General features: G+C 32.1%; 2 protein-coding genes across 10 annotated transcripts in view; one reads left to right on the top strand and one right to left on the bottom strand.

The window, feature by feature from the left end:
- Positions 1-468, bottom strand: part of CEP44 (centrosomal protein 44) — an 83,873-nt gene extending 83,405 nt beyond the window's left edge. The window contains exon 1 of one of the 4 annotated variants that reach the window (XM_023505854.2): positions 189-468. The gene's annotated coding sequence lies outside the window, so the exon portion shown is untranslated. The remainder of the gene's footprint in view (positions 1-188) is intronic. The other 3 variants (XM_023505859.2, XM_023505851.2, XM_023505847.2) reach the window with 3 other exon arrangements.
- A 186-nt stretch (positions 469-654) lies between these two features.
- The window catches only part of FBXO8 (F-box protein 8), a 51,474-nt gene continuing 26,206 nt past the window's right edge, over positions 655-25,922 (top strand). Inside the window, exons 1-5 of one of the 6 annotated variants that reach the window (XM_012552112.3) lie at positions 656-924; positions 1,881-2,012; positions 5,456-5,604; positions 13,351-13,687; positions 17,329-17,455. In XM_012552112.3, coding sequence (XP_012407566.1) covers positions 13,359-13,687; positions 17,329-17,455 — 456 coding nt within the window. In that variant the 5' untranslated portion in view covers positions 656-924; positions 1,881-2,012; positions 5,456-5,604; positions 13,351-13,358. Of the gene's footprint in view, positions 925-1,880; positions 2,013-5,455; positions 5,605-13,350; positions 13,688-17,328; positions 17,456-24,494; positions 24,558-25,922 lie in introns of all 6 variants that reach the window. The other 5 variants (XM_031941837.1, XM_023505861.2, XM_031941839.1 and 2 more) reach the window with 5 other exon arrangements.

The raw sequence follows: 25,922 nt of genomic DNA, 5'->3' as shown, positions 1-25,922 counted from the left end.
TCCCCTCGCACGCAAATCGGTCAGAAAAAGGTTGAGTGCAAAGCCAACCACTAACCCACATCATTAGCACGGGGTGGCAGGGGAGGGAGAATCGAACCCTCCGGCCCTCAGTCTCCGCCCCAGCCCAGACTAGACCGGGAAAAGCGGGTGAAGAACAGGGGGCCCTCCCGCTAGTCCCCGCCGCTCACCTCGTAAGCCCGAGGCCCCAGGAAGGCGTGTCAGAGCCCGTAGAGACGCGGCAGGAGGCGAGCAGATCCGGGCCGGGCGCGCGATCTCAGGACGGCGCCTGCGCCGCTTCCCGCACTGAGCTGACCGTTTAGGACGTGGGCGGTGGCAAGCTAGGCGCCCGGCTCCGGGAAGCTAGTGGAAATTAGCCCCTCCTTCTTTCTCTACAGCCCTCGGCAGCAGATTCCAAACAGTGCCCGGAAGCGCCCTTCCGGGAGGGGAACGAGGGTCACCGCAGTTGTCAAAGGCCCTGAGGGGGTTAGAAGGGGTTAGGAGAGGACAACCAAAACGGAGGCGATTTGGGGAGTCGCAAGAACCTCGAGGAGCATGACGGGAAGACAACGAGCGGGTGGCGAATCGTGAGGTGGACGAAACACACCTCTTTGTCTTCTAGGACACGGGAACGCCGTCACTTCCGGCAACAATAGGAAACGTCAAAACTCGGACAGGCTGTGACTGGGTCCGCCACAGCGGGAGCGGCGCTGAGCCCCGGAGGCGGCGAGAGCTGCTGCCGGTGCCGACACCACCATCGCTACCTTCTCCCTCCCCCCCAACCCCCCTCGGCTGAGGCCATAAAGCTCGGACCGGCTTCTCCATGGCCCGGACAACCGTGCCCGGCTGAGCCGCTTTCCAGTTGGCTGAAGCCACTTTCCTGAGGTTGAGTCGTCGCGGCGGCGGTGGGAATTGCAGGTGGCCCAGGTACAAATTCGAAAGAGACTTTCTCTCCTCCTCTTCATTTCCCATTCTCCACCCCCACCCCGCGGCTGTTTCTCCTCCCACCCCGAAGCACCTGGTTACCTTACCTGCCTGCCTGTGGGCAAAAGGCTGACCAACCTGCGTGAGGCATTAACCAATAGCGCTCGTCATTTCCTCGAGTGACGCGCCGTCAGCCAATGACTATGCGGGATTCCGGGCGTTGGGGAGGCGGGAAGCTGTAACTCGTCACTAGAGTCGTAGCCCCTGGAGACGTGGTGTCATCCCGGGAAGAGAGGAAGGAAGCTTTTCTCACATCCCCAAATTTTGCCCTTTGGGAGTAGTAGGAGCATCGTTCTGCCCTCCAAACCTTCCCGAACAAAGACCTGGCTGTTCTTTGTGGCCTCATTTTACGATCTTTGTGAGTGCCTGCAACACACCCAGCTGTGCAGGGCCCGCTCTTCTCACCAGGTTGAAGGAATTGCCCGTTTTACACCTGGGTCTGGGTTCTTTGAAGTAATCGTAATCTCTTCAATATTTGATCAGATTAGCACCAGCCCTCCGGGACTGGAATGATCGAAATTATAACATCTAGCACTCCCAGCATCCATCATTTAAAATAAATTGTCTATGTCCTGCGTATTCACTTAAGAAAATAAATTTTATTGATTTTTTTTTTTTTTTACTTCACCAGAGTTTCTCACAGTGCGGTATCCATCCTTTCCCTCTTATAGAGCTGTATTCACTTTAAAACAAGGCATTTTAAACTTGCGTTCAAGTATTGGTACTGAAGTTGTTGGTCTAATAATGCAGTCCTGTTTTCTTTTTAATTGAAATAGGAATCTTTTTAAAAATTAAAAATGTCGACATCTTTTTACACTGCCAAAATTTTCCCCTGTGCTCCAGCTCCTTTTAAAGAGCCATATCACATAAGAATGTTTTGTTTTGTTTTGTTTTAAAAGAGGAAGAGAAAGAATCAACACATTGGGAAAAAAAAAATCTGAAAATACAGGCATTGTTCCACTTCCACTGGAGATGAGTGAGAACATTCCAAGGCATGTGGGATAACCAGTGAAAAGGCCTGGAGTCCCCAAGTGAGACCATTCTTGTTTTTGTAATTTTTATTGAATCATTTTCAAAGGTTTTTATATTTCAAGTAAATCATTTCGCGTCTACCAAACATTCTTAAGAACTGTCCATTTCATAATGCTTACGTTCTTCATTATATATGCTGAATTTTATGCTTAATAACTTATGTTCCTTTCAAGTTTTTGTCAATAGGTGAATAGAGTAGCCCTCCATTTTATTTCAAAAGAAATAATCAAGACATTTTTGTAAACTTTTTGCAGTGGAATTATTAATTCAGGTCTTTAATTGAGGGGTACCTTGTTTAACCCATTACAGATTCCTTAATTGATTTAATTCCTATTTTTCAAATGAATGTGGGACAAACTGAAAAGCTTGTTTTTGGTAAGTCATAAATCATTAGCATCAAATTTTGATAAGTATTTCGACCTATTTTACTTAATTGGATTGTTTTAATTCAATAATGTTCCAAATGAATGAATAATGATATAAAATCATTAGTTTTTCCCCCAATCCCAGATTGATGCCATTGTTTTAAAATGTGTATATTTGCTAGCAAGTTGTCCAAATATTTTTCATATTAGATTGCTGCCTTGATTTTTTTTAAGTCATCTTTCACCTCGTTATCACTTGAGAAAATTTAGTATTAAAGAACCAGAATTGAAATGTAATCTGTTCAAAAGATATAACAGTTAAAATGCTTTTTGAAGATAACCTTAAAGTTTCACAACATTCTACATCTAGAGATTTAAATAATAAAGATGGCTTCTTCCCCTTAAATATGTAACACTAGAAATATGATCTGATTTTGATATCTTTTAAGCAGTTTAAGCATATAGACCAGCTATTGTCTTAATGACCATATTTGACTTTTATAACAAGACAAAAATGGTAATCCTAATAATTCTTGATTGTTCTGGTTACAAATAAATGAGTCAATTTTCAAAAATATTTATAGACTATGATAAAATCTAAGTTTTAAGAAAACAGTGATATTGTAAATCTTGGCAAAATTTTAAAAAATAAAATACAGTGTGTGCTTTTTAGTAACAAAAACTGTTCTTGCAGAACCAGACCTCTAAATTTAATGAGAGCTTTTTTATGTTTCTATGTACCTCATGACCTCTTAGTAATTAACTGTTTGCCTTTTCTACTTATAAGACTCCTTGTGGACTTAGACTTCTTTCATTCTTCTACAATTGTTGCCTTTAAGTGTAGGGAGTGAATGGTTATCACTTTTTCTCCCTTCTCTGTTCAGTCTCTTCTGGACTACTTTGGTGGTCTACTTTTTAAAGGAGTGAAATGAAAGAATCTAAAGTAATAACTCCCCACAGAATCCTTTTATTTTCTATTCTTTTAGAATAACCTAATGGAATCTCATTTAAAGATTATCAAATTAGAATAATTTCAGTTCCCTTTGCTGAACTACAAATATTTCAGAAACTATAGATGTAAAAAAAAAAAGTCAATTTTAATAGAATTTACTTTGAATTGTTAATTTTTTGATTCTCAATTCACATTTTTGAAGTTGAAATAGCATAAAATTTTCCTTAAAGAATATATCTGAGCTGAAAATAGGTTACTTCAAAATGTTGCCACCATTTTGATACTGAAGATATGCCACAGTTTATAATGAGTGCTTTAAGTGAGCCTATTTATAGATTAATCACTGTCAAAGATCTAATATTGATTTAATGATAGAGGAATGGGTTTGCCCCAGAACAGTTTGGGAAGCAGAATGTCTCATTTATCTTTGAGTAATTTGAGTTCCTTACTCAGTTCTCTACATTTCACTCTCCAAAAAAAAAAAAAAGTCAATCATTTTTTAATTAGCTGCAGTTGAGTTCCCAAAGCCATTTGGATGCCGTATAATGTGTGTGAGCAGTTAACAGTTGAGGTAGACTAACACAAGAGAGTTAGTTACCTTTTCCTGTAGCTCATATAAAATAGCAATTTATTTAATATTTAACTTATTTAAATAATATTTTTGATTTAAGAATGATACATATCTTCTTACACAATCGGAAGAGTTGGAGTCGTTCAGTGACTATTGTAAAATATTCATGGAAATAATATATAAGATTTCTTGGAAATAATAAAATGTAGAATATTAGAAATATATTTCTGCTATAACCTTTGAAGAAATATGAAAAAGTTAATTCTTCATAAAAAATATACAACATGCCAGACTCTATAGAAGAAACTTTTTTATATATAGCAATGCTATAACAAACAAAAAATTCCTCAATAAAAATGATGTAAAAGATCATTTAGGACTAATAAAAATGTAACTAATCCACATGAAGCAGAACACTCGGGAAACTGTTCTTTTCATGTAATATGTATTAAGTAATTCATATTGAAATAAATTGCTTAGAATTATTTTTTCACCCTTCTATGTAGTGCATTTTCGGTATTAGTTCCTTAGTTTAGTTAGAACACAAAAGATTGGATTTTACTATCCTTTGCTCATTTGGTTAAGGAAATCAGAAACTTTAGATCAAGTTACTATCAGAAACCACAGCTCTATTCTGTGCAGGATGTTTGGTTTTTAAAATGCTTTAGATTGTTTGAAAAATAGTTATTTTAATTTCTTGATAGCTCACAAAGCTTTTTAAAAAGAGTGAATTGTATCTAATTTGATTATAGAACATTGCAAGAAATACCATTAAAATAAACTGGGAAAATCTCTCTCTTTATTTTTATCTTCCCTAAAACCTTAAAGCTCCTTTCAATAGAATTCATTTAATCAGAGTGCAATATTTTCTGTTTTAATTGTTCTATTTTACAATATTTTAAAATTTTCAGAATCACATCTTTTTTTTTTTTTTTAAGGAGATAAGGTACCAAAAAAGTTATACTGCTAATAGTTTTAAAGCAAAATTCAATTTGAGCATGTAAGCCTTATACATTTTTTCATTTTTAAAAAATTGATATACTGTTGATAAAAAAACAAAAAAAAGTTGACAAGTACATTCAATAAAAAATAATTTTGAGTTAAAATTTATTGTAGTACCTAATCTACTAAAGCATGCTAAAAACTGATATATTTATTACTCTTACAATTATTACAATATGCATTTAAAATATAATGTATATTTAATTCAGATTGTCAAATGATTTAACACCATCTATCTAATCCTTGATTACTTAAAATATAAGTAACTTAATTTGGGAATGAATTAATTTACCTTGCAACATTGCAAAGTCATGTAGTGGAATTTTTCTTACATGAAGAGCAAGGAGAGCTCAATTATAGTCCCATTAAACTAGTATGTGATATTAGGCAAGTCATTTAACCTTATTGGGTCTTAGCTTCCTCATTTGTAAAATAAGAAAGTTGCTTTTTCTGCTCTCAAAATTGTATAATTCTATTAAGAATATACTTAAATTTTAGTTTCAAGATTCATATTGTGACTTTTACTTTTTAATTTTGTCTTAATAACAAAAGCTTCATCCTTTCGACAATATATTGGGAGGGAAGTATTGAGTTTGATGATTGGAGTAATGAGGTCTTTTGCTGCTTCTGTTGACTCACAATATCATCTGAAACAAGTCACTTTATTTTGCATCAGTTTACATAACTCACCTTCCACTTATGTAAGTATTACAGTGCTTTCTATGATGTACTTTGTACTTAAGTTAATCTTTTTTTATTTTGAACCAAAAAAAGTGACTCTGTGAAATGAAGAATATGATATGACTTCCAGAGCCCTTTCTGACATCAAATCCCGAATTGAGTGCCATATTATTATTCTGTAGTACTCAAAATAGTAAATGAATTGCTTCCAAAAAGTTTTGACAAAACTAAACTGTCACTTCTCCACTGAGCAATCAGTCATAGATCGTGTACTAGGATCTTTCCTATCCTCAGATAACTTCCAATATGTTTTTTGAAAATGAAACAAACAAAAAAAGAAACATTCAGATAGGTAAACATGTAGCACCATGAACTATATATATATATTATTTGGAGATTTTACTTAGGTTAGTTCTAGGTATAAATAAATAGAGATGTTGTGGAAGGGATGCATGCATTAGGTAGGGCTTGGACTAGATGACACCTAAAGTCCTTTCCAATTCTGATTATATAGTCTGGCTTCCTATACCAAATTCTAATATCAGGAAATTTTATAGCTTTCAAAATGGACCTTTACTTGAATTAAAGCACATTATGGCATGTGGAATTTGAATTGTTAAATAATACATATACAAATGCACACACATCATACTGCATTTTTATGTATTATAAGTGTTAAAGGCATGATTGCTATAATTAGGGAAAAATACATTCCCTATAACATGTAACTCATCAGGATTCCCAGAAATTGACAAACCTATATATAGCAACTAGGAAGGATATACTTTGAATTTATTGATAATCATGTATACACAATGTATGTTAATCATCCGAAGTCCTCAGTCTTGTTTAAATGTTTACTTTAATTTCAGAAGCTAAAAGCACATATTGAAGATTTTTTTCAGGTGAGGGTTGATAAGGTTATGTCAATATTTGACTCCAGGTTCTTTCTGCTTCAGCTTTTCTTCAAGACAGATGAACTTGAGTTCATCTCAACTTATAGTATTTTGACATTTTTTCCAATATAATTAATCTTTGCAAGGGATTCATAAAACTGCCTGGGAGGGGATTAATGTCATGAAAAGAATAAGAACTCCTGCTAGTTCAGTGTTCTTACTTTTTTGCCAAGGCAGCTGAGGCCCACTCAGATAAATGAATGACTTGCCTAAATGCCACAGCTAGAATTACAGTTCTGATACCCTGTCCTCTTTCATTTGTACCAGTGCTGTCTGGACCACTTCACAGTGCTGAACCTTCCAAATTTTTTTGTATCAGTGCAAGAAGGTAGTGCTATGCTGCTTCATACTTAACAAGCTAATGCATTTAGAAAGAGCAGGAAATTATATAAGTTATGACATCAATTACTTTAAGCATTAATATAAACAATTACAAAGGCATACTATTTTGGGCTCAAGGCAGTGACATTGTGAATTATAGGCTATTTTAAAAGAAATTCAAATTTTTTTTTACTCTCAAAATACAAATAATACACATATATAATGAAAGACAAAATTGGGAAGTATTTGAAATCTATCCTCTTTGTACCTTATCTATCCTTCTTTAAACATTTCCTCTATTTTACCCTTGTGTCTTTGGGCATCTTGGTGTTTGGAAAATTTGCATTTTGAAAAAAAAATTCTTGCAATGAGAACAGTTTCTAAATTAAGGAATGAATCTGCTGATGAAATTTAGGGTACATTGGTTCCTATGGCAAGGTTATTTAGGGATAGATTAAAGTTTTAAACCCCTCAACTAATTCCACATAGATCACTACCTGATGTATAAGATTGCTGAGATAATAAACACAAACCTGGCTATGAGAATAGCCAAATTCTGAATGATCTTGTTTTAATGACTAGATAATTTATAATTAACTTACACTATTTTAAGTAGTACTGGCTAGTGCTTACTTTGCAATCATATTCCTTATAAATTAATATTTTAATATGTTTGAAGGTAGCTTATTCTTTTAAGTAATAAAAGTCAATTTGTATTTTTTATATATCTTCTTTTAGTCCATTTGTATATTTTTCCATTCTATCAATTGGTTTTTTTACTTTGCAAAGTTAAAACTTGGCTCATCCTTCCTTTAAACAGCAGAAATTCTAATTGCTTCTTTATTATACAAAAGTAGCTTATGTAATACAGTTAGTCAATTACTTTCTGAAATACAAGTGTGAAAATGAGAACTGCTTCTAGTGTCAGGATATATCTTAGTTCTGGGTGATATAAGAAAAGGTCAGTCAGAAATATGGTTGGTTTAACAAGGAAATAGGGTAACAAGTCATGTTAATCATTATAATAGATTAAAGCAAGGGAGCCAAGGTAGAAGTAGAAGAACCATGTAAATCTAAATGATATCAGAACTTTTTTTTCCTCTTAGATATTTCCACTTTCTTCCTGCATAGCTTCTTAGTATAGGTAGGCAGTTTTAAAAAAGTAAAAAAGAAAAAGAAAAAAATAACAAATGATATCAAAACAAAAGAAAAGAAAAATGCTTTTTTTTTCCAAGCCCTTTTTGGGGGGGATTGGGAGAACTATCTCACAAGAAACTACAAGACAGAGAAACAATTAAAGAGAATCTTAAATTTATAGATGGTTCAATTTAATCATGGGTTTCCATGACTTTTGCTAGCTATCTGTTTATAGATAATGCAATTATAGAAAATTTATGTGTCTCAAATGAAGATACAATAAAATTTCACATACCAGAATATCAAAATCACCAAGATACTTAAACCCAAAAGTAAGCCCAAAATGTCTTTAGCAAGATAACAAACATTGAACAATTAAAAGCTAAGATGAAATTGGCCAAGAAAAGCTTAGTGCCCATGTTTTACTTAGTTTACTATAATTGGACATTGGACACAAGAAGAAAAAAAGAAAATTGAAAATTATAGAGGAAAACGACCCAGAAATTAGAGCACCAAATACTGCAACAGTAGAGAAACTAGCTAGACATAACAGACATACTCTTCTAGTACTCTAGAAGAGATTTTTACAGGTTTGAAGGGTATATTACTAGCTACCTGTTGCTTCCTTTCATAATCCTCAGACACCCAGTCTCAGTTTACTCTTAAATAGAATGGAACATGGTAAGTCACTTGTTGGGAGTTAAGTGAGTGATGTAGTGAGAGATTGGGAAAGGATACCCAAAAAAAAAAAAAATCTTAGTTGGCTTTAAGCCAGTGTTATAAAGGCAATGTTAAAGTATTCTTTCATCTAGCAGGTGTTTATCAAGTTTTTGCTTTGTATGGATCTGTGATAATAAACACTGTGGGGATGCAAAAAAAAATCTTGTATATGTAGAAATAACTATAATAAAAGATAAAATTTAAATACCTTAAGAAAAGTAACAAATATTTGTAGGAGCTCAAAGGAAACGATCCTTCCCGCTGTGTTTATAGAAAATGTTTAAAAGCCAGATTATATGAAATATTCAGTTTGGAAAAGGTTTCTATTTTTTAAAATACATATAATTTAACTATTTTTATGCCTGCTTTGAATGCCTCATTCCCCAAGAGTGCTGAAACATAGATATTGCTATGATGTTAGTTATCTTCACACATCTTTGAGAAAAAAAATTACTATGACCAGAATTTTTCTGGGAAACTTATTTCCTGAATATATTAAAATATTTGTGGGTTTTCTAAAGGGTGAATTTGATTGTAAAAGTTTGATTGCTGGCAAATGGGCATTTTTAATCTGCTTACCTTGTGTAAAATTCCTGAGACAAAAGATTTTGTTCAAAACAAATTTTTTTTTAAATTGGGCTTACTTATGTCCTTTCATCTACATGCCAGAAAAGGCAGCCAAGAGTTAGCTAAAATTTTGTGGTAAGTACCCAAGTCAGGTAAGCAAATAACTTTTTGGATCCTTGGATTCATAGACTTTTAAGGAAAAAAAAAACTCATTCATTTGCAATAAAAACTTAGCTACATACTGCCACCATCATATTATTAAGTTGATATGCTGCCAAAGAGTTATTCTTCATTAACATTTCTATAACAGGTTAAAATCATACTAAATACAATTGTTAAATATAGACTATTTGGAGTTTATTTTATAACACAAATGTCACTAACATAAATGTCTATGTGCTATTGTCTGACCTTTATTGAAAGATTCAAGGTGTTAGAGGCTACTCAGAAAATAATATTCTCTAAATTATATGCTCTAATGAAGAAAAACTAGAAACAATCTTCAAGTCTTGGATTTTATGGTGTTATATAACTTTTTTTTTTTTTTTTTTTTTAGAAGTGTTAGAACTAGAATTTGACTCTATATATCATATGTCCGACACAATATGTTCTGTCACACAAGAACAAGCAAAGCTTTGGAGCATGTAAATGACATATCTAAGATCATGCAGCTAGATCACTACAAGTTAGTGGCCAAATTGGTATCTAGATTTTCTAGTCCATGGTGTTCTTTTTGCAATGACTCAGTGCCCTCTATACATACTTATGACATGACTATGTTACTTCGAGCTATTTGTCAAATTTGAAACATCTTGTAACATCAGTTTTTAAATTTTGGAAACAGTACAACAAAATCATTTATTTGGAAGAAAATTTACCTATTATATAATACATTCATAATAATTAAGATCATTCCTAGAGAGATATATGACCTGGAACAAATAACAATGTGTTCCTCTACCACTGTTTTTATACAAATGATATGAGATGAAAAAGCATATCACAGAAATGAGTAAAATTTAGGCTAGAATATAAAAGTGAAATGCAATTCACTTCCCCTACTCAGGGATTTGACAAGTGCCTCCTTCATTCTCTTCTGTTGTAAAATCTAGATTTAACTCTATTAGAGATTAGTGTGTTCTGGAATTATTAGTGAATAATTTTCTGATAGGTTTTTTATTAGTTTTTGTTTTAAAGATCACCTACCAATGCCACATCTTCCTGTTAGCTCACTGTCCTAATCAAGTGTCATAATAGTACTATCCCCCAAAATCCCAGGCTTAGTACTCATGTCCTATGGATGGTTCTAATAATAACTATAACCTTATAGCTAAAGACTAGGTAAATGCTTACTTGGAATTTTTTTTTTAAATCATAAACTTAAGTTAAATGTCTTACTAAAAATGTCAACCACTTTTTAGCTATTCTGCTTGCTTATAATACATTTTACCACATAAAGACAAGGGAGAGTCTCCTTTAGAGATAATTGAATAATATCCTGAATTTGAATACACCACAACTTAACTTCAAACTTTTCTACTGAACACACCCCAACTTCAAACGGTTTCTTATTAAAGTACAGTATATTGCAACAGTAATTTAAAGACATTTTCAAGATGAGATCTCTAGATTAAATTCATGTTAAAATTCATATAATATAGTATGATGTACTGTATAACTGCTTCAGGTCCTTGCAATGTTTGATATGGTTTGATAATGGAAACCCAAGTTTCTGTAGTTGGTATTACCTATTTTTAAAAATAGATTTGATTTTATTTATATTAATATTTACATATCTTCAGCTCTTCATTAACATCTTATGAAGTACAAAACATATTGTTTGACATTCGATAAAATTGAATACATGTGATCCTTATAGTTACTAGAAAATTAAAAATGATTTGCCATATTTAATTTCTACCAGGCATCTTGATGTAACTGATTCATTTTGATTATTCTAAAGCAAAGAAATATTATAACTTTATGAAAACAAAATAAGTCACCAGAACTTTTGTTTTAATAACAAATTTCAAATGATGTGCTGTATTAAATAAGTTTAACATTCCTTGTATTTTGTAAATTTAAAAAGTTCATATATTTTCACCAATTTAGCAATTAGACTAGCATTTTACAACTTTTTGTTATATGTTAGCAAAAAGAGGTAAAAGGTAATAAATGTTTAATAATGCATTAATTAAGCATCTACTGTGTGCCAGGCACTGTTAAATTAAAAACTTTTTTCTGTGATTTTCTATTTTCCTGAAACATATTACCAAAGGTACTTGAAGCATTTGGGAATATTTCCTTTTTTCTTTTTTTTCTTCCTTAAAATTCAAGCTGTCCAAGCTTTGAGCAAAAAGTTCTTAGTGGGGAAAGAGGAAGTAAGCTCTTAAAATTAATCTAGGGTGGCACAGGCTATGAGTTAGGAAGACCTCAGATATGTACTTTGTGACCCTGGGCAAATCACTTAGGTTCTGTTTGCCTCAGTTTCCTCAACTGTAAAATGGGGATAATAATAAAATATCTTCCAGGGTTGGTGTGTGGATGAAATGAGATACTAATTTTAAAGTATTTAGCATATTGACTGGCACATATAAAAAATGTTAAATACTACCATAAATATTATTATTATAATAATGCTTCATTGCTTCCTAAATGGATTTTTGTTCAACATGCCTTAGTAATATATGAAAGAATATTAGACTATATCAAAGAAAATTTATGAAAGTTAGTAACAAAAATTTACCAATAAGTGGTGTCTTTTCTTCTTTCATTGCTAAAATAGCTTCAACTTTAGACTGATTAGCTTTCTTCTACCTTCTGATCTGTTTTCAACTTTCTCTTACCAAAATTTTCTGAATTGTTAGTTCTTTGTTTAGTTCTTATTCTGCTTTATTAAAATCATACTTATAGTTAAGAATGTGCTCTAAAAGTATTGGGCTGTTTTAGTAAAAATTGTTTAATACTTGATTTTTAAAATTTTTATCTTCATAATTTTGCATAACTTTATACCCTATGTAGTATAAGTCATTTGCACTTTATTTAAATCTGGGAGGAACCTAAGACTCTGTCCAATTGTGAATTCCTTTATTTTACTAATGAAGAAATGAAACACAGAGAAATTGAATGAGTTAGTGTCACACAGCTAGCTAAATGTTGCAATAGTAGAATTGTGTGTTTTTTCCCTTGAAGAGGAAGAAATCTTGAAAATGTTAGTTGTTCTAAAAAAGCTATCATAATGTAAAATTTTCCCTTTTTCCTCACTGACAAAGAGAATTTTACCTGTTATTTTGTTTTGTTTTTAAAGAAACCACTCATCTTTTCCTCAGCATCTCCTTGGGCTGACTAGGTTATTAGTGATCAGCTTTTTTTTCTGCCTAAACTCGTAATTGTTAATTTTAGTAAAAACAAGTTATTATTGAAATATTTATCATTGAGACTAGGTGTCTAATTTACAAGACTGCTGAATTAGACTTCAGGGTCTATGTTACATTTTATTACAGTCTACAACATAAGTGTAACTGGCAAGAATTAACAAAATAAAAGCCAGTTACACAGCTGTTACACATCTGGGATTTTGGTAAAAAGGGGGTAGTTTAGCCATGGCTTCATTGTGATAAAAAACAGGGTCTAGAGGCTTTTTTTTTTTTTTAAACTAAAGTCTTGTACTGTGATCAGAGCTTTATTTAATATATTGGCCCATAAGTCCACATAATAATAATTTGTAAGTCCTAAGACCATTGCTAACTTTTAAATCTTGCCATGTGAAAAATGATTGTCAGCTGTGAATTTTTAAAATAGTTTGTTAGCAAACTGGGAGAGAGATGATGGTCAAAATAAACATTTCTTTAACTTTCTTTGTCCCAATTTTGCCCTTGTCATGTATCCCAGCTAGCCTTACAATGCCACACTACTTTTACCATATTTTCATCAGGAAGTTTATCTTCGAACCTAGTAGTTGTGGAATACTACTTTATGTCAATTAGTTAATCTACTAGAAGACTCATGTACCTTTTTGTTTCTTTTCCATATTATATTGCCCTGCTCTTTTTCTGAATTTCACAGGCTTGCAGATGGGTCAAGGGCTGTGGAGAGTGGCTAGAAACCAGCAACTGCAACAGGAAGGCTATAGTGAGCAAGGCTACCTCACAAGAGAACAGAGTAGGAGGATGGCTGCTAGCAACATTTCTAATGCAAACCATCGCAGACAAGCCCAAGGAGGCATTGACATATATCATCTTTTGAAAACAAGGAAATCTAAAGAACAGGAAGGATTCATTAATTTGGAAATGCTGCCTCCTGAACTAAGTTTTACCATTTTGTCCTACCTGAATGCAACTGATCTTTGCCTGGCTTCATGTGTTTGGCAGGATCTTGCTAATGATGAACTTCTCTGGCAAGGGTAAGTTTTTTGGGGCTTGTCTGTTTCTGTTTTAGAGGTTTTTAAAAAAAAAAGTTTAAATGATGACCCCTTGGACTTTACATTACATTCATGTTTAAATATTACTGCCCTCCAGCTTTGTCTTGGTGTAATGTAAACTCACTTGTATGTTTAAAAATAATAACAGTTGCACCATGAATTCATAGTTCTTTCTTTAAAGGTTCATGGGACAAACATTCTATTTGACTTTAGATGATAAGTTCACGTGCAAATTTTATCTTATTTATCTAATATAAGCTAATAGACCTAATATCTGACACTTGAAAAAATAGTGATAGTACAAAACCAGAGGTGTTTTTAAAATTTACTTATTAATTAAAATATAGATTATTCTTCAAAAGGAGGGAAAGGTAACATACTTTTCTATTTTGTAAATTTAATCTGTACTAAAAAGTGAATTTAGGATGAGTTTTCCACTTAAGGGTGTCTGAAATTATCATACTTTTCTTTGATTTGTTCCCATTATGTTTATGACATTTCCCATAAATGAATCTGGGTGTTTTTGAGCAAGTTTAAAACAAACATAAAATGTCTCAGGAGTAGATAATCCCAAAACCATATTTTAGATATTATTTGCAAACACCACTCTTACCAGTCCTTTTATCGGAACTCTTAACACAGCAAAACTAACCAGCTGGAGTTTCATCTGCTTCTTATTTACCTCCGACCACCTACTGGTTAGTGCAAAAGAGCAATGAAGTGACCAAATATTGTTTGGCAGAAAGGAAAAAGCAAAAGGTTTGGACAACACAGTTCCTGAATATTTGAGAAGAAAATCTAATAAACCAACACTTATTTTAGAAGTTAAAATGTAAATTGTAAACCTGGGATATCTGGCTAAAATAAAGTATACTATAAATTAAACTTATTATTGAAAAGAATGTTTAGCACCTTAGATTGACCTCACAGCTTGAAGACAGTACATCTACACAGTCATTTTAGGTTTACAGTGACCATATCAAAGACTGCATTTTTTAGAATATTGAAAATGTGTCCAAGTTTATAATTAAAACCAGATTTATATTCTCAGTTTTTACTTCTTGATTTTGAAAATAGAATTTATCTTGGAAACCTTTAGAATGTTATTTTTTTTTAGATAAAAAGTTATTTTATTAAAAATTTGTTAGTCTGTGCCATGACTACTTGAACTATTTTGTCGTAGAAGTAGAACATTATCATGATATTTCTCTTAACTATAAATTTAATCTTTTAGTAATTAATGTAATCATTTAATATCTTCATGTCAATACCTTGTTTTAGGGAAGGTATACAAATTACATTAATTTGAAAATAATATAATAGTAAATGAAAATTCTAGTTCTTAGTTAACAGAATGTTTAAAGCTATTAAAATAAATGTCAAAACTGACTAGTTTAATAATAAAATATGGTTTTCTCATAAATTTCTCATTATAAAATTTTAGCTAACTTTAAATTAAAAAAAGATTTGTAGTATATATTTTCTATGTTTTGAATGTCTCAGCAAATATACAGAATTTTCAATTTTTGATAATGTAATTAGCAATAAAATTAAGAATATTATCTGAGTTTTGATTTTAAACTTCACCTCTAAACTTATAATGGCTTAATTAATGTTTTTTATTCATTTGAGGCTTAAACTTAAGTTTTGATAATTTTTTATTATCAAAGATAGTTTCCCTCTCAGGTATTGAATTGTATTCATTGTTCATTTGGGAGCCTATCATTTGATTATGGTTCTTGGAATATTTGTTTCATGGAATATTTGTTTTAACTTTACATGTACTTATGTAGTAGAATAGTAGTAGTTCAGTATAGGGACTGTTTTTCTTTGTTCTCTCTCTCTCTCTCTTTTTTAAAAAACTATGTATCTCTATTATGTTTTACACCATAACAGACCTTTAATAAAATAGTTTATGTTTTATTAATTTGAGTAATATGCATCAGTGCTTATACAATCCATGTTTTCATAAGTTTGGATATTTCATCCACTTATAATAGTTATAACTCTTGAACCTTAGTAACCGTTATTGATGAGTATTTGATTGGGGAAAAAAAGTCACTTGGTGACCATGCCCCTGGTAATGAGCCTCTCCATCATCTCTTACATACATATCTTAGGGTTTGTAATCAAAATCTTTCTATCTCAGTACAACCTGTTATCTATGCTTTTTGATACAGCCTTGAAGAATTCATGATCATCTTCTGTGTCACAGTGAGGCATCAAAATAGAATTTTACTAGAGAATTTTCAAATATATTAACTAATAATAACACTTATACTTTAAATAACTACATGGGCAGCTACGTTCTTAGTAGAGTGCCAGGTATAAACTAAGGTAGATTTCTTAAGTTCAAATCTGGCTTCAAACACTAGTTGTGTGATCCTGGATAAGTCACTTAATCTGCCTTCCTCAGTGTTCTCATCTATGAAATGAGCTGGAGAAGGAAATGGCAAACTATTCCAGTAACTGCCAAGAGAACCCCAAACTGGGTCACAAAGAGCACGGACATAACTAAAAATGACTAAACAACATTTATATAGCACTTAAAGGTTTACGAAGTGTTTTACGTTTATTGCTCATCTGAATAAAACTGTGTGTGTGTGTGTGTGTGTGTCTTATACATATACAATCCGTATTTAGAATAGAGAGATCCATAAAGCAGTAGTCATTCAAAGCAAAAGGGCATAATTGTGGTTTGGGAAACAGAAATTTTATTTTAAGGCTTTAAAAAAAAATAAAACTTTTAAAATGTATCAGCATATTTTGCTTCTTCATAAATAGTATTTAAAAAGTTTTTGCTAAAATTATCATAGAATTTTATTCCTTTTTCTTTTGTACTATATGGCAAGAAAAGTTAAGGTAAAAATATGACATGAGACTGAGAGAAATTGTACTTAAGTTTATGTTCCTTACAGGCAATGTAATAAAACAAATTGTAGAAATTTATACAAATGGGTTCATAAATTAGTCCCTGACGATATGCTTTTATGGTGAATTTTATGTCAAAATTTATCTCAGCAGCTACTTATATGCATAGTTATTATCCTAGTTGATCTTTATCATCTTGACCATAGCCTAATTTTATATGTGGAAATTATTTGTTTTCCATTAACAATTAAAATCTTGTTCTTTCTTATACAACTGGAAACCATCTCTTATGTTCAATATAAGATATTTTTGGTTTAGTAAAAATAACACCAGAATATTTATTTCCAAAATAAAAATAAAGCTAATATTGGCTTAAAGTTTTTTGGAAATTTTTTTTATAATTTTCTATCTATATGATAAAGATCTAAAAGGTTTTGAAAAAATATTAACAAATTCCTACAGTAACTTATTCATTATATTATTTATTATTGGGGAGTGGGAGAGAAGGGAGAATTCAGTAGACTAGACAGTATTATCTGATTATATTCAGTTTATTTTTATCAAAGCCTTTGTATAAACTTTTCTTGCAAAATACATGAAAAAATCCAAAATGTAAACCTTTAAGCTTTTGAGAATCTAACATATTATTGAAGTTAAATTTGAAATATATACTTTTAGTACATTGTCATTTGTATACAAGTTCAAATTTAAGCATTTTTTTCTGTGCACTTGATTTACTTTTATTTTTATAGGTTGTGCAAATCCACTTGGGGTCACTGTTCTATATACAATAAAAACCCACCTCTAGGATTTTCTTTTAGAAGATTGTATATGCAGCTGGATGAAGGCAGCCTCACCTTTAATGCCAATCCAGATGAGGTAAGTGAAGAATTTGAATTTTAGTGGAAGTTGTAATTTTATTACTTTTTTGCTGCTGCTGCATGTGTAAGCATTGCAATATAATAAATTGCGATAAAATTACAAATAATTGAAATTGATCTTTTTAAACATTGTGAAACCAAAATATGAAGTTATTGCCTTACAAACTTGGTCAGTTTTTCTTACATCTATACATCACGTATTCAACTTAGTTCACACATACTTTGTGTGGCAGTCATATATCAGATATGTAATATATTGGATTTTCATATTGAAAAATCATAATTAAAGAGCATAAAATATTCCCAATTGTGAACAAGGAATATATTCATAAATTTCAATTAATAAAATAAACTACTTTGTTCTTAATATAGTTAATGAAGGAATTACTTTTATTTAGAAAGTACTAAAGAATATGTGACTAAACTTTTAATTGTCAAAATATTGCCATTAACTATATAATGATATCCACAAAATATACTAATGAATTCTACGTGTCATTCTTAAATAAGTTTTATCATCTGGTTTTCTTTTTCTAAATAGCATATAAAGAAAATCTTCTGAATATAAAAATATACTCTTAACTTTTCATTATTTTTATTGGTTTAAAACTCTAAAGTTTGAAAGATAATAGAATATATTCTAGACCTATAATTTCCATTAGATGTAGGCAATTTATGAAATCCTAATATCTACTTTCCATATTACAACATTTCCTGTGGGAAAACAGTGACTTAATTGTTCTTCATTTTTTTCATTACCTAAAAGTAAAACCTCTCTTTAGTTTTTTAAGATACTGAAGAATTATGTACTAGATATTCAAAGTATCTTCCAAAGCTGTATTAAGCTTGTTAACTTTTCTAATTCTTTTGTTTAGAACATGAAATTACACAGTGATTTTTTTCTTTTACCCTGTCAAAAGTAATCCATTCTAAAAACCTTCAAGAAAAATGACATAAAAAATGTGAAAATACTGATTATAGAAACAAGCAATATTTAAAATGACATTCTGTTCAAAACAACAAATTTTTATTTTTGTGAGTTTTTTTATGTGAAGTACTTTCTTCTGCTTCTATGACAAATAGAGTGAAACTCCTTGATTACAGTGACACAATTTGAAATATTTGACTAGATTCTCCTGAATAATATGTTGCTTTTCTGATATAATAGCCTTTAAATTAGCTGGCCTTCCTCATTGTTCACATTTTAAGAGTTATACTTTGAATGTAAAATAACAAGGATTAAGAGCATCATAAAATAATAATCTTTATACATTTGAAATCAACACAACTGCCTTTTAGAATCTCTTAACCTTTATTTATTGAAGCAAAATGACCAATCTTTAAATACGCATTGAAACATGGCATAAAACTGTTGAGTTGCCATGGGCTTTTTTATTTTTTTCCTTTACTGTGTAAAAGTTTCCTTTGCTGCCTTTCACTGTACAACTTTGTTATTTCTGCTTTGGAATCAGGCAAGGTAGTTTAAATTTTCTTCATAAATATATAACAATAACTACATGATATTCATGCTAGCTACTTCTAACTAATGCTAATTCCATTCTGTTATAATCTTGCACTGTGGTATAGCTGCTGTGTGCAAGGGGTATAAGAAATCATTTGTACTTCAGCTGCATTTTTTAAATCACCAAGGGCTACATGTGGTTACCAGGCATATTTCCACTAATTAGCCAGTGATTGTTATTGCAAATGAAAACTAATTCATATTTTCAAACCCATATAAAATCCAAAACATGTTTCAATCTTGTTTCCATGAGGTAGTTCAGTATTGTCATCATTACCTTCATTTTGCTAAAGAGGAACTGAACAGAGATAGATACTGAACTTTATTTCAGTTGTCAGACAGAAGAACAACTCTCTTAAGTCCTGATCTTGTATTTATAACACCAGGTCATCATGGTTTATATTTATGTTAAATAAAACAGTCATTCCCAAACCCTGCAAACTTATAAGTCTTACAGACTTACCATATTTAACTTGGTGAGAGATTGAATAGTAAACGTTCAAAAGAGGAAAATTTCATGTAGTAAATGATACTGATTTCATAGTGACTGTCACTTTGCTATTGGTTACTCATTTTTTGAAGGAGTTATGAAAACCAGATTCTTCTGTCTTCCCTTGAGTATCGTATGTATAGTACACTAGAGTGGCTGAATTGGAAATCTGAAGGCCAGGATTCAAATTCTGTTTCTTTACTTTCTTTACCTATGACTTATGAACTAAGGTAGTTTTATCTAACCTTCCTGATCCTCATTTTCCTAATCTGCAAAATAAGGATGATAATGCCTCCATACAGGGTTGTTTTAAGGAAAGCACTTGACCTTAAATAACTATTTAAATAAGAACTATTATCATTTCTCATAACTAGTAGATCAGAGACAAAAAAATTCTCATAAATCATCAGATTGCTATGGAAAATTGTAATTAAAAATTTAATTCTTTATACATTTTACAATTGTATACACCTAGCCTCATCCAGAGTAATACTTGTTAGCACTTCAACTAGACCCTTTAGAGGGCAGAGAAAAAGTAAAATTTGAATTTGTTTTACTTTTTGCTTAAATAGCTCTAATACAAAATTTAGAAGAGAATGAAATGGATTTTACTTAACCATCCTGTCCCCCATTATTGTTGAGAGTTGGCTGTATTTTAATTTTCTCTACTTCTCCCCTAAAGTTACGTTTTTATGGAACATTCAAGAATAATTTAGTATTTCTGGAATGGTATCATAACCTTATCTCTGGGTACTCACTCTGTGGCTCTATGAACACTAATAATTTCATAGATACTTTTCCAAAAACCAAATTAGATTTAGTCTACCTACTTTAGGAAAGAAAGAATCTTAGCCATTTCATCTCCAATATATTCCATTTTTATGCTTAATATAACTTATCCCAATTTGGTGTGTTTTACAACTCAAAATCATATAAGTGAAGATTTTTCTTTATTAAAAATGTGTTAAATAATACATTATTCAAAACAAAACTATATATATATATATTCATATGTTAATCTGGTCGTTTGTATGAATATTGTCATATCCATTAAGAGCCAGTATCAATATATGTCTCTTGGAGACTAATATTTGCTCCCATTTGGGAAAATTCTTACCTAATAACTGCATCCATTTAAATCTGTGGACATAAAAGTTACCCTCCATTGATGGTGTTTAATCTTGAGCGCTTTGAATAAAATGTGTATTCCACTTTTACAAAAGTCTGCTTCTCCAAACTTTCCAATTATGTACTTTACATTTTGGTAATAAACATGATTAAAATATAAAAATAAGAATACTTACAGCTACAGGGAACAAGATTCACCAAAGGACATCGTTCATGTCTTGGAAATGGGTAACCAAACTCCACAGCAACAGCTCCAGAGCTGGCGGTGGCTCACGGGGTGGGGGAGAGCATCTACACACTTTGTGGTAGGAATACCTAGCACGCTGTTGTTTGTGCATGGCATTGTGAACTCACGTGCATGAGCTTGTGTACTTTGTGGCAAATGATCACATTCTAATAAAAGAATGTGTTGACAATTATATGTTTAGCTTATATCCTCCATGCATGTAAAGACTGTTTTGTCATGTTTATACCCTTGGCAATATTATAATAGAGAAAAACAATTTTATTTATCTACCAGTATTATTTACTCCTTGTGCTTTATTTAGTATAGACAACATTTCCATGACACAGTCATTCCATAACTAATGATATTAATAATATAATGTCTGAAAATGAATAGTGAACGTGGTTCTGTTTTAATATTTTTCCTTTTTTCTGTATAAAATAAGTTTTATTTACTAAGTTAATTTATGGAATGCACCTGAATGAGAACACATGAAAAAAGATTACTTAACTTAGAAGCTGTTTATCTTATTTTCATGGTATTTATTTTTTTTCTTAATAGAATTATTATGAATTTTCTTCAGCTTGTTTTTCTTTGCAAATGGGCGGCTCTCTACTATGTAAAATACATATAATGTTGTGACTTAATTTTCCTCATATGGTTAGAATGAAAAAGAAATAGTTATATCATGTAAGGCAGTTAAATTTCCACATGTGTTTTTATTATGGCAGCACATATTAACAAAACATATAGAAACATCTCTATTAATCCTAGTTTAATTGTTTTATGCTTGTTCTATTAAATTGTATTCTAGATATAAAATCTTTTTAGCTTTTGGGGCCTGAATGACAGAACAAAGCTAACTTATAAGATAAATCATTGCTACAGATTACTACATATAGATAATATGTAATTAACCATACATATGTGTTTGTATTTTAAATACTTCAAAGGATCTATGATTTCTTAAGTATTAATCCTCACTTCACTGATAATAGATTGTAACCCTGCTCTTCAACACATTCATCATCTGGTGGCCAATATGTTAGCAATTAAATGTGTACCTTATTTATTTATGGGTGTGTAATTATATACATAGGTATTTATATCTCTGGACTTTAAAGTTGGAAAACTGTTTTTCCCCTCTTCCCAACTCTTCCAGCTTCTCCCCTCTTTTGAAGATGGTAGGTTCTTTCTGAAAGTCCATGAATTATGTTCTTCCAACTCATTTGAACTGATTAGCCTTTATTTGCCTTCGTAACATCTGAACATTCAAGGCAGGTGGAATGCTTGTGTTAAATTAATTCTTCACTATGTATGTTTTACCTCATATCCTAAGTAAGGAATTATATGGGAAAATAAGAATAAGTAAGATAAGTGATAGTTCACATTGACTGTGGTGGCAATAATGAGCTCGGAAAGTTGTTCCTCAAACTTGATCTATAACAGTATGCCCTCACTTCCTTATAAATTTAGCACACATTGCTTGGATACCATAATATCATTGTGTATAGCCACTCAATTATTTCAGTACTCTAAGGGAGATCATATTAAGACCATACCAGGATCCTAAAGGAAGTTTTGTGAAGAAACTTCCCAAAATCTTTAGTGTGGTTCTATGACTTGAATAATTTATCTAATGATTCAGTGATAAGTATCTCATGACATTAATGAAGGCTAAATACGTGACTCTTTGTTTATTCTTCCCTGAAAACTAAAATAGACCCATTCATCTTCTAGGGAGCAAAAAATTGCAGTCTTTAGCACACCCTTTTTAGAATCTTAACAGTAATGTCCACCTTAATGGATTTGAATTTTATGTAAAATTGCTATGGTGTGGGGTTTTTTGTTTGTTTGTTCCAATTTTGCTAAAAGCTAAAATTTTGGCAAAATTTGATTTTTCTTTTTTGTGTGTGTTCTATTCATGTTTGCAAATTTATATAAGTATATCAAGAGTCCTAGGTTAGTCACATGATGTTTTATTGATTTCAAAGAAATCTTAATTTGCATTTGGCAAATTATAGCTTTTCCACTTAGCACCAGTCAATAAATACTTATTAACTACCTTCTATGTGCCAGGTACTGGGATAAGTGTTTGAATTACAAAGAAAGGTCCTGAATACACTTGCTCTCAAGGAACTCACTATGCACAAACCAGATAAACTTGAAATAATAGAGGAAAGACACTAGAATTAAGAGGGATTAGGAAAGACTTCTTGAAGCAAGTGAAGTTTTATCTTGGATTAAAGGAATCCAGTGCAGTCAGTAGATAGAAATGGAACCAAGAAAATTGTCTGGAGCCAGGAGATAGACTTATTGTTCAAGGAACAGCAAAGATGCTAGTGTCACTGGATCAAAGAGTAAATTGGTATAGGAGGATGAAGTTGGGACATAAGATATAAGAAGATTGTAAAGGTAGGAAGAAGGGCCAGATTTGGAAGGACTTTGAATGCCAAACAAAAATATGTATTTAATCCTAGATCTGATATGAAGCCATTAGAATTTATTGAGTGGGGGGTGGGAGTGATATATAGTCAAACCTGCACTTTAGAAAAATCAATTTGACAGCTGTGGGGAGAATGGACTAGAATAGAGAGAGAATTATAACAGGGAAACCAATCGGTAGGCTATTAAAATAGTGCAGGTGTGAAGTGATTAGATGGCAACAGTGTCAGAGAAGAGAATTGGATATATGCAGGAGATGTTATGAAGGTCAAATTGATAGGCTTTGGAAGCACGTTGAATATGTTGGATGAGAAAGTAAGGAATTGAAGATAACTCTTAGGTTTCAAGCCTGGATGATTCAGTGTGCTGCTTTTTTCCGACAGTAATAGGTAAGTTTGGAAAGAGGGGAGGGTTGGGTTGTGAAAAAGATAATGAGTTCAATTTTGGTCCTGTTGAGTTTAGATTATCTACTGGATATTCAGTTTGAGAGGCCCAATAGCCAGGTAGAGATTTGCATGGAAATTAATAAAGATGTTAGAACTAGATAAGTAGATAATTGAATTTATGGGAGTTCTTGGGACCACTAAATGAAATAGTATAGAAGGAGAAGAGAAGGTCCAGGACAGAGCCCTTTAAGATACCCATGATTAGTGGGCATGACTTGGTTGAAGATTCAGCAGAGACTTCGGAGTGGTCATGTAGATGGAAGGAGAACCAAGAGAGAGTAGTATTCCAAAAACCTAAAGAAAAAAAAATATTAAGAAGAAGAGAGTGATCAGCATTGACAAAGGGTTCATGGAGGTCAAAAAGAATGAACATTGAAAAAACATTTGGCCCTTAGATTGTTGGTAACTTTGGAGAGAGTGGCTTTGATATTCAGAAGCTAGCTTGTAAAGAGTGTAGATGGCCAGATTAGCCATAAAAAGGAGAGAGATGGGATGGTAGTGGAAATGCTTGGATCAAATGAAGGATTTTTGAGGATGGAGAAGACTAGGGCACAATTGCAGAGAGTGAGGAAACAAGTAGACAGGAAGACTGAAGAGAAGTTGGGAGTGGGGTGATGAAGGGGACAATCTACTAGAGAAGTCAGGACAGAATTGGATCTCTTGTTGCAGAAGGGTTTTCTGCCATTCCTGACACAGACAACTTCCACCTTGAATAATTTACTGTCGATTTAATTGTTTAGGTTTATAGTCCAGTACTCAAGGTATCTTTTCCCCTCATAGGTACTTTTCCTGAAAATATTTCCTGCAAATAAATTTCCAACAAATAAAGTTAACCAAGTAGTGGTAGGTACCTTGCCAAACTGTAAGGCATGCACTTTTTCTGAGTTTTGGAATACAGCCACTTTGAATTATTTAAATATAAAAATGGGACTTGAAATATCTGAATGTAAATTTTAATATTATCACAAGAGCTTTGCTAACTTACTCTGTGATCTTGAAAGTCACTTTACCTTGCTAATCTTATTTTCCCATCTGTAAAATGAGATTAATAATATGCTACCTAACAAAGTCTTGAAAATATAAGTCTGAATTGTTAGCTTCACTTTTTGCTATTTACAACTGATATTTTTATCCTTCTTCCCATTTTCCTCATCTCTGTACAACTCTACAAGAAAACACTGCTCCACCCTCACCCCCACCCTTCATCCATCCCTTGCAATCCCAATGAAAATAAAGAACAGATCCTTTATGGGGAACAGGTAGAATCATGTACAACTTAGAGGAGTAAAATGCTGTTCTTCTAAAAACATGTTCTTTATGATACTTTTAAAAATATTTAGTTTTATTTTAACCTAATGCCTTGACATTTAGTATCTTAACTGTTGTAGGAGCTAAAAATATTTATAACCTATAAGATACAAAGGAGCAAAAGAAAGGCCTGCTATAGGTTGGATAGATCCACTATCTAGATTTTATGAGAAAGGGTAGATAAGAGTAACAAAGGATAAGAATGCCAGATGTGTTATGATATGCCATCAGTATGGAGTACACAACTAATAGTTGTAATAGGTCTTTCAAAGTATCTCAGAAACCTAGGAACAAGTTGTATAGTTAACTAGATAGACTATAAACTTGTTGATAAACTTGTCTTATCTTCATTTTTACTGCTTTCTCTAATTCCTACTGCTGTTTTGCCTCACAATATATATTCATGATGTTTGTTATATAATAAATATGCCCAATTGAAGTAGATATGAATTTTGTTTAGTAAAGATAAAGCTATTTCATGTATTTTAAATGGCAGAAAAATCCTTCAAAGTACAACTAAAAGAAAAAAATAAATTATAGATTATAGATATGCATTTGATTAGGAAGGAGGATGGAGGAAGAGGAAGGAGGAGCTTCAACTTTTTATTTGAACTAATCTGAGCAAGTAACACTTAGCTTATTAAGCTTTGTTGAGTTCTTCCTTATGCCAAAAACTCTGTGTTTCACTGTTATGTAGAAGAGGGTCCTAGACATCCATAATCTTCAGTGGTATTTTGAAAATTTTCATGACATTCACAATACACAAAGCCTATGCTACTCTGATTAACAAGTAAAAAGAACAAGTATCTCTATTCTGGTGTAACTGTGGGTAGTTACCTCTCTCCTCCTTACTAGATGTACAAAAAGTAAATTTCATCTAAAAGCTTATTAGGATTATGT

This window comes from Sarcophilus harrisii, chromosome 6 (genome assembly GCF_902635505.1).
Source record: "Sarcophilus harrisii chromosome 6, mSarHar1.11, whole genome shotgun sequence".
Classification (NCBI taxonomy): domain Eukaryota; kingdom Metazoa; phylum Chordata; class Mammalia; order Dasyuromorphia; family Dasyuridae; genus Sarcophilus; species Sarcophilus harrisii.
The sequence above is the reverse complement of the archived record's forward strand: the minus strand, read 5'-3'. Positions and strand labels throughout refer to the sequence as shown.